Source organism: Saccostrea cucullata, unplaced genomic scaffold (assembly GCF_032062105.1).
Source record: "Saccostrea cucullata isolate Sc308-1 unplaced genomic scaffold, CSIRO_AGI_Scuc_v1 ctg8699, whole genome shotgun sequence".
NCBI lineage: Eukaryota > Metazoa > Mollusca > Bivalvia > Ostreida > Ostreidae > Saccostrea > Saccostrea cuccullata.
This window is the reverse complement of record NW_026925016.1, coordinates 17,574-25,411: the sequence shown is the minus strand read 5'-3', so window position 1 is coordinate 25,411 and position 7,838 is coordinate 17,574. Positions and strand designations below refer to the sequence as shown.

The following is a 7,838-nucleotide window of genomic DNA, read 5'->3' as shown; positions in this document are numbered from 1 at the left end:
CACTCATATAATGTAAATATAATTAGATTTTTTATTGTTTTTGTTCAAAGGATCAGGTAATAAAACTAAATTTTTCTACAATGAATTATATGACTTCTACAATCATTTTGATCATTTTAAAACAAAAGTAGAGAAAAATGACTCTTTTTAAATTGTGTAGAAAGTGTATTGTTTATAATTTTGAAAAGTATACTACATGTACAAATATTATTTTTTTAATTTTTAGACCCTGTGATAGCAAAATTCGGACCTGTTTGTGACCGTATGTTTGTTTATGAATAATGATTAAAAAATAGGCAAGTATAAGTACATGCATACAAGCATGTCCGAAGAATCTTCCTTATATGACTATTATTATTTAGCCATAGTCGCTTACAGAGAACAATTGTCCAATCCGATGACTTAATGACAAAACATGCTGATTTACTAGATGGTTATCAAATCACAGACACGTGGTTAAGGTCAATATAGATATTAGCCATAATAGAAATATTGTTCCCATTCCATGTCAAACTTTAGACAGCATTTTTATGCATGACAATTCCCATGGAACCTCGATGTCTATCGTTTTGGATCAAGCAATGCACATGAGATTTGTATTCACTGATATGCGGGAATACATGTAGTCATTTGGCATCAATGAATTGGGCGGGGCCAAAATTCAATGGTAATGGGATGTAAACATGGTGCCCCCTACCCAAATAAAAGATATATATTTTCCAAATTATATTTCTTTTTTGTTAAAAAAGTATTCCATTAAAGTACACATACCAGTGATTAGTTGGATGCAAAAATTAGAGTAAAATTTGGACATTAAATTTTTTATCAATTTACTGGGGACCGTATTTCACATCATCCTTATTATACGTATTAGTAAATAATTGCATTTATTTGAAAAACCATAAAAAGACGAGTCGTGTGAATTGAGAGTAAAGTTCGGTTAAAAAACAACTGTTGAATTAAAGCACATGTAGAGCACATTTCTATAGAACAAGGAAATTAACACATTCACGTTTTAGGTGTAGTATCTGCTTACTTTATATGTTAGGAAGTATATACCATGTACTTATGGTGTTATAATATAAATGTCCCAAGTATAAGTACATGACCAAGTGCATACGTCAAATTCATAGAAAAAAATCTTTGGCTTCATTTGAATTTTGTAATTGTTTAAAAACATCACTTGATGTAGAATCATAAATGATGAAGTTGTTATAAAAATAAAAATAAAATATCCACTGAGATAGTTAAACAAAATGCAGTAAACATTAGAATAGCTACTGAAATTGCACGGTCCTGTCTTCAAGCTTGTATTTATATGTTTGTTTATATGTATATAATAATTCTGGTTGTAACATACCATAAAAACAGATAGAAAAACTAATTTACATTGTATGCGTTGCCCATGTACGTTACAATGACTAAGGTCAAAAACGTATCAATCCTCTTGACATTAAGTTAGATATAAAATTTATGTAAACCCACTGACAATAGGTTAACTCTTTGATATGAAGAAACAAAATTAAGATTAAGTGAATTGAAAAATGCCATTTATTTACATTATAAATGACTGTATGAAAAACACAAAATACCATGCATATAAACATATAATGCAGAATCAGAAAAATTGAACAATTGAAAATATAATCAATTTTGTATCAATAGATATCATCGGTGGGGTATAAACATTCGAAAACACCACAATCGTATATATTTTTCGCAAATTAAAACATAAACATGAAAACTATTCTAAAAGAACATGTATCATACAAAACCAATCAAAGATAACTATGCTGACACGGCAATAATTACAGATGGTGTTGGGGTGGGACGGAGGGCAATTAAAATTACAGCAGAATTTTTGTTTGCGCGTTCACTGACAAGGCTCTGTGAGGGAATGGTGAAAGGCGTGAGAACCCGCGCGCATAGCTTAGCATCCGACGGCCGAGAATATAAATCATATCAATTTACAGAAAGATCTTTGAGAATTGCTTTAATCTCACGGATAAGAAATTTTGGGATTAAGAAACTTAATTGCTAGCATGGGTCTGCCGTGTCAGATGTTTTACATAAATTAATTTAAGGATGTTAATTAAATATTTATTTTTAAAAATGCATTTATTATAGGATTAAACGTTCTTTCTTCAGAATTTATCGATGTGTAAACTCCTGCCTTTTTGTGAGTAAAAAGGCAGACTTTACACATCGATAAATTCTGAAAAAAGAACGTTTAATTCTTATAATTCCAATTTCGAATTTTTAAAATTATTAAAATTAATTCTCTTTGAGGCCGCCATACAATCCGTTATTTTGTACGGCGTAGGAATACATTATGCCGCAAAGAAACGTATACAAGATGAATAGCGATAAAATCCAGCTTAAATTGTCAAAAAAAATCAATAAATAAACTTATAAAAACTCACTGAATGTTGTTTAAGTCAACAAATATCGAAAAAAGGGGTATTCTCCAGAATAATTCGTCCTTGACCATGGCCATGTTGACATTAACGAAAACTCTCATAGCGAAAGTTGCAGACCGACAACGTCCTCGATTTGCTCTGGTTCGTTTAAAGATTTAGGGAGAATATGGGATCTGTAGGATGTAAATATATGAATTTGATGCTGATAAGGCAAGAGTCTTAGGTACGTTTCTTTTCCCAGATGCCAACTGAGCTGTTGTGGAACGTCGAGAAAATGACAGCATGATCAGCGATTTTTAAAAGAATTCACACTCTTGATCCGACAGTGACATCAACATCCCGTCTGTCAGTCCTGTTTATCTCCTGTTTTGCTTTTTTTTTATATTTCAAGTTTCTTGTAATCGTAATTTAGATAAAACGGACTAGATGTATCTGTTTTCATTGTTTCTACAACAGCCTCGAAGCTAGGTCAAGAAAGTAGTTCGAAAAGTAGTTTGAAAAATGATCGATGTGTAAACTTTTTCTTCAATTTGTTCTCGTCCAATCAAAACACAAGGAATCAATAAATAAAATTAAGATTGGAATTATAAAGGAAAAAAAATGTCTTATTTTTTTTTACACTCCTAGATGGAAAATTAGATTATAGGGAATGAATTTGATAGAGCAACGACTGTGAGATTGGGTTAACTTGTTTTTTGGGACAGTTAACACTTAAATTAGATTGAAAAAAAATAATGTCGTTTTGTTCACAAAATAAAAAAAAAATTCAACTCAGTTTCAGTTCGATGATTTTAAAGTTTTCAAAAACAATTTGACTCTATAACCTCGTTAGAATAGCTTTTAGTTTCAATAAACAATATGTTTTGCAAATGAAAAAGACAATTTCTCATATTTCTTTCAAATAGAAATCAAAGATTGTAATACAATATCATATTTTCTACTCAAATTTCGATAATCAATTTTGCAGCGACTGATCAAAATCAAACAAAGGGTAAAAAACATCGGTCAATTTTTGATACTCGGTTACTCGGACGTTTTTCCGATCGAGTACCCGGGTACTCGGTAAAAGTGTAAATAAATATGAACAAGTAAATTGATGAATGTAAAACATTGTAAACTCTTGTAGAAATAAAACCACATGCTCTGATAGGAGATGTACCCGTAAATGCATTTCTGTTGTAACAATGATGATCACTTCATGCCCAACGAAATTTAATACAACATTTTTTTTAAGTTCAACTTATTTATCAGATAAACACAATAAATAAAATCGTAAGTGGTTCACGGTGTTTTTCTTTAAAAAAATTATATACTCCGTAATTGTAATGTAACTCTTTGTCGCGTTTGACGTCCAGGTATCAGTCGTACAGTTTGACTTGAACTTGATCAAGTTCTAACAGAACGGATTTACGATTTTCGTATACTTTTCGATCCTAGATTTTATAGTATTACGGGACGGTATTTTGTAGTTTGGTACAACGATGGACATCAGTTTTTTAAAGCCTTTGCATTCAACCCTTTGTTTATGTATTGGCATGTAATTAAACACAACCCCTGTAAAAGTCGGTATGTTTAAAATCGATCGTTATTCTTATTGACAAAATTGAACATTTGAGAACTTTTAATGGTATTTTTCGACTTCACACTTTCATGAACTGACAGACTATGAATATTTGTTATCAAAATTTAAATTCGCTTGCCTTTTTTATATATGTTTTAGCCTTTTTTTGGCACAATATGAATATTGCGAAGAAAGAAAATGAACAAATTTTAAATTTAACTTGTATAACAATTTAATCAGGTCACTGTTTACAGATGAATTTAATTAAACAACATAATACACATTATAGTGTCCGTCTCGTGTGTATTGAGAGTGTGAAATTCTGTAGTTTCTACTCTATTTTATTTTTTGTTGTGCCGTGATCAGTTTTACTTCGGATAAGTATATGGTTTAGATTTCAAAAGGATTAAGAAAAGAACTCTGAAATGTTAATATCTAAATGTTAAATCATTATTTGTCGCCATGAATAGGTCCTTTTGTACGGCATTCAAAAATAATAATTTAGCGCTTGCATTTTTATATACTGAAAGGAAAAAGAAACGCAGGGTAACATGTTTATTGAATTTTTTTGACCGCATGACCAAAAATTACGAAAATTGGTCATATGAGAATGTTAGTTACTATGCACCAAAATCAGTGCTCAGAATTACTCAACCATAAAATGTATGACGTCACGTGGGGAAAAAGCTAAAAAGCAAAAAGCACAAAACACGTGCAAAGCAATGACGGATTTGTCAACGAATTTTCTTACCATTTGATGTACCTGACGTATACATATTGTTTTTCAATATTCACAAACGATATGAATTTCTTTGATCTTGGTACAGTTTATGGGAGTTCCATGGGGTCTAGTTTTTGAATTGCTTTACTAAGAACAAAGGCACCAACTGGTTACTCCTGTTGTCAGAGAAGGCCTGGTATTTTTTCTAATCAACCTTGACGATGACGTTAACGCGAAACAGAGTCACGTTACTAACGGGTTATTCGTCCTGCCACCTGATAAATCGCCACCTCATCACCACAAAACCGCATAATCATAATCATTACATTCACCCCGAAACTGAAAGAAACAACTTGCACAATTTGGGTATTTGAACAGCCATGCAATTTTACTTTTGGGTTTATCTCACTGGCGCATGCGCGCTTCTTTTGACTAATTTTTCGGCGTGTTTATCTATGCTCAATGTGCCCAGGGTTTGAAGACAAACATCTTGATGAATTCCATGCAAATGAAAATCAAGGTTGTGACAGATGCGCGGGGGAGACATTGAAGATAATGAAAGTTTTTGATTTTCATTTTTAGAGGGTATCGTCATATGAGTTTCAATAACTCATGAATTATCAGACAAAATCAAGAAATACTGAAAAAAATAAAAACAAATTTTATTCACCTCAAAAAGTTACAATGCGTTTCTTTTTCCTTTCAGTATTTTTCAACATTAATTCAGATTTATATCGATATAAGAACAAGTATTATTCAATCAATAGTTCAATGAGATATTTTGTTTATAATTACCGGTATTACCGGTATATTTTCACTCTGAAGTCATATATTACACCATATCTTTGATAACAAACTTTGTGACTTTGTGGCTTCAGTAACCGGGAAAAACTGTGCTGATATTTTGAGAAGAGACCCTTCTACCAGAAGACAGGACGGTATTTATAAAATCATCGTTGACAGGAAAAATATAGTTAAAGTTTATTGTGACATGACGACAGATGGAGGGGGTTGGACGGTAATTATGCTTAAAATCACATGGTCTGTAATAATGCCCATTTTTCGTTTGATAATTAAAAAATTTAAAGCATCATGTCTGAATAAGAACAAGACAGATTTTGGTTCAACATTTTTGCGGATATTTAAGTGTTTTAGCATGTTTCTTATGCTACGTTTACACTATGTTCCCGGCAGCCACGGCAATCACGTTTCAGGCCACCGTGGAAAAAAACGGGACGGGCGTAAGAAAACTTGGGGCAACGGGATGGGCAAACGTAACTCATCGCAATTGCCGTGGATGCCGTGCCAGATTTTTAAACTGTCAAAAAATTTGCCACGGCGGCCACGTTGCAGATGTGAAACTTAGTAGGTCGTAGTAAAACGGAATAAACGCAACAAAACGCGACAGCACGTAATGGACCGTAACAGAACTTGGAGGCAGTCCGCAGTGGGACGGGAGAATGTATATTTCCATTCATCTGACGGTCCATTCACGTTTCGAGACGTTTTGTTGAGTTTAGTCTGCGTTCTGTCACGGCTAGTTCACGGTTGTTGTCCGTTTTATCACGTTCTGCCACGTTTCATCACGGTCCTCACGGCAAACTAGGGTGTATGGTAGCCGTTTCCTCGCGTTCAATCGCGGTTCGTCCCGGCATGTTACGGTTTATGGTCCCGGTGCGTTGCGTTCTACTACGGTCTGACACGGCACACGCGGTCTGAGAGGAAGCATATAAAAGCCGGGCACTGCATATGGATCTCCGCCTTCTCATCCGTCTTATTCGTCTCATTCCTAGTTGCTGCACTCCTGCCTTCCCTCTCTGTAACTGCTGCTGGTTCTCTTCATTTTGACGAAGTGATTTTAGGTATGCACCCAGCAAACACGCGAAAATAAAATCTTCGTCTTGGGAATTCATGATGTTTTATCTTCGAAGGGTCATGATACAATGATTGTTTCTAGTTAGAAGACCTTCTCTGGTACAAACGTGATCCATAGTTTCCCGGCGTATATGTTTCATACGTAGAAAAACTTGACAGAACGTGAGAAACGTATAAGAACTTCATAAGAACGCGAGAAACGAGAGGGGACCTATCAGAACGTACGAGGCCTGGGGGAACGTGCTGGCATACGTGGCAGAACCGTAGTGCGCCGTGGAGCCTCCGGCACTCCACGGCAACTTCTTCCTGCGGCCCATCACGGATTCCGTAGAAGACAGTAGAAGACCGCAAAAGAACTTGTCAAGACTTGGATATAGAGGGGAAAATAACCAAAATCTCACGGCGCACTACGTTTCGGGAAAACGGGGCTGCCGTGGCTGCCGGGAACATAGTGTAAACGTAGCATTACAAAAGCAAATCTTCCAGGGAGTTTTAACTAGTTATTAAAAAAACCTAAAGGTTTATGTTATTTTTTTTATTGTGAAAAATACTAAATACATGTATGTGTTATCAAAACGCATTAATAACAAAAATAATTTAAAGGTCATTCAAAACAAGTTCGATGGTACAACCAATTTTTATCGAGACTGGAATGACTATAAAACAGGTTTTGGGAACATTTCTCGGGAATTTTGGCTTGGTATGTGAAATTAACCTACATGCATGGCTTTAATGAATGAGTGAGACAATTTTCTTTCACTTCATCAATACTATAAGAAACCGAATACTACATCAATATTTTAATTTGTTTTGTATCTTATTATGAACAGGGAATGACATAATCCATGCTCTAACTAAAAATGATGATCAAGAACTACGTATAGAAATGACGAAGTTTTCTGGTTCAAAAGTTTACGCAAAATACTCAAAATTTTCTATTGGTGATGAATCCAAAAAGTATAAACTGTCGATCAGTTGAAATAGTGGGACAGCTGGTGAGGAAAATTCAGTTATTATTACATATTTTTTTGGAGTCAGTTTTTCCGTGGTTTAAGGGGAAACATGGATTCTTTGGAATTTGATTTCGTGGATAAAGAATCACTACCAAGTAGTCAATGTTCAGAATTATATGTATGAACTATTTAAAGTTATTCCTTTATATCATTTCAGAAAAAAAGTTATAAGAGTATTTTCTTCTATAAGTTTTCGATTAATCCCTCGGTTTAAACATTGATTAACAACACCTTCTACAGAAAGATAT

At 34.0% G+C, this 7,838-nt stretch overlaps 1 protein-coding gene across 1 annotated transcript; it reads left to right on the top strand.

Annotated features, from left to right (window-relative positions):
- Nucleotides 1–5,619: 5,619 nt before the first annotated feature.
- On the top strand, nucleotides 5,620–7,565 carry LOC134267834 (ficolin-1-like). Its single transcript, XM_062750050.1, has 3 exons — nucleotides 5,620–5,720; nucleotides 7,181–7,277; nucleotides 7,408–7,565. Exons 1-3 carry the CDS (start codon nucleotides 5,694–5,696, stop codon nucleotides 7,554–7,556), a joined length of 273 nt encoding a protein of 90 aa, XP_062606034.1. The 5' UTR covers nucleotides 5,620–5,693; the 3' UTR covers nucleotides 7,557–7,565.
- Nucleotides 7,566–7,838: the final 273 nt, after the last annotated feature.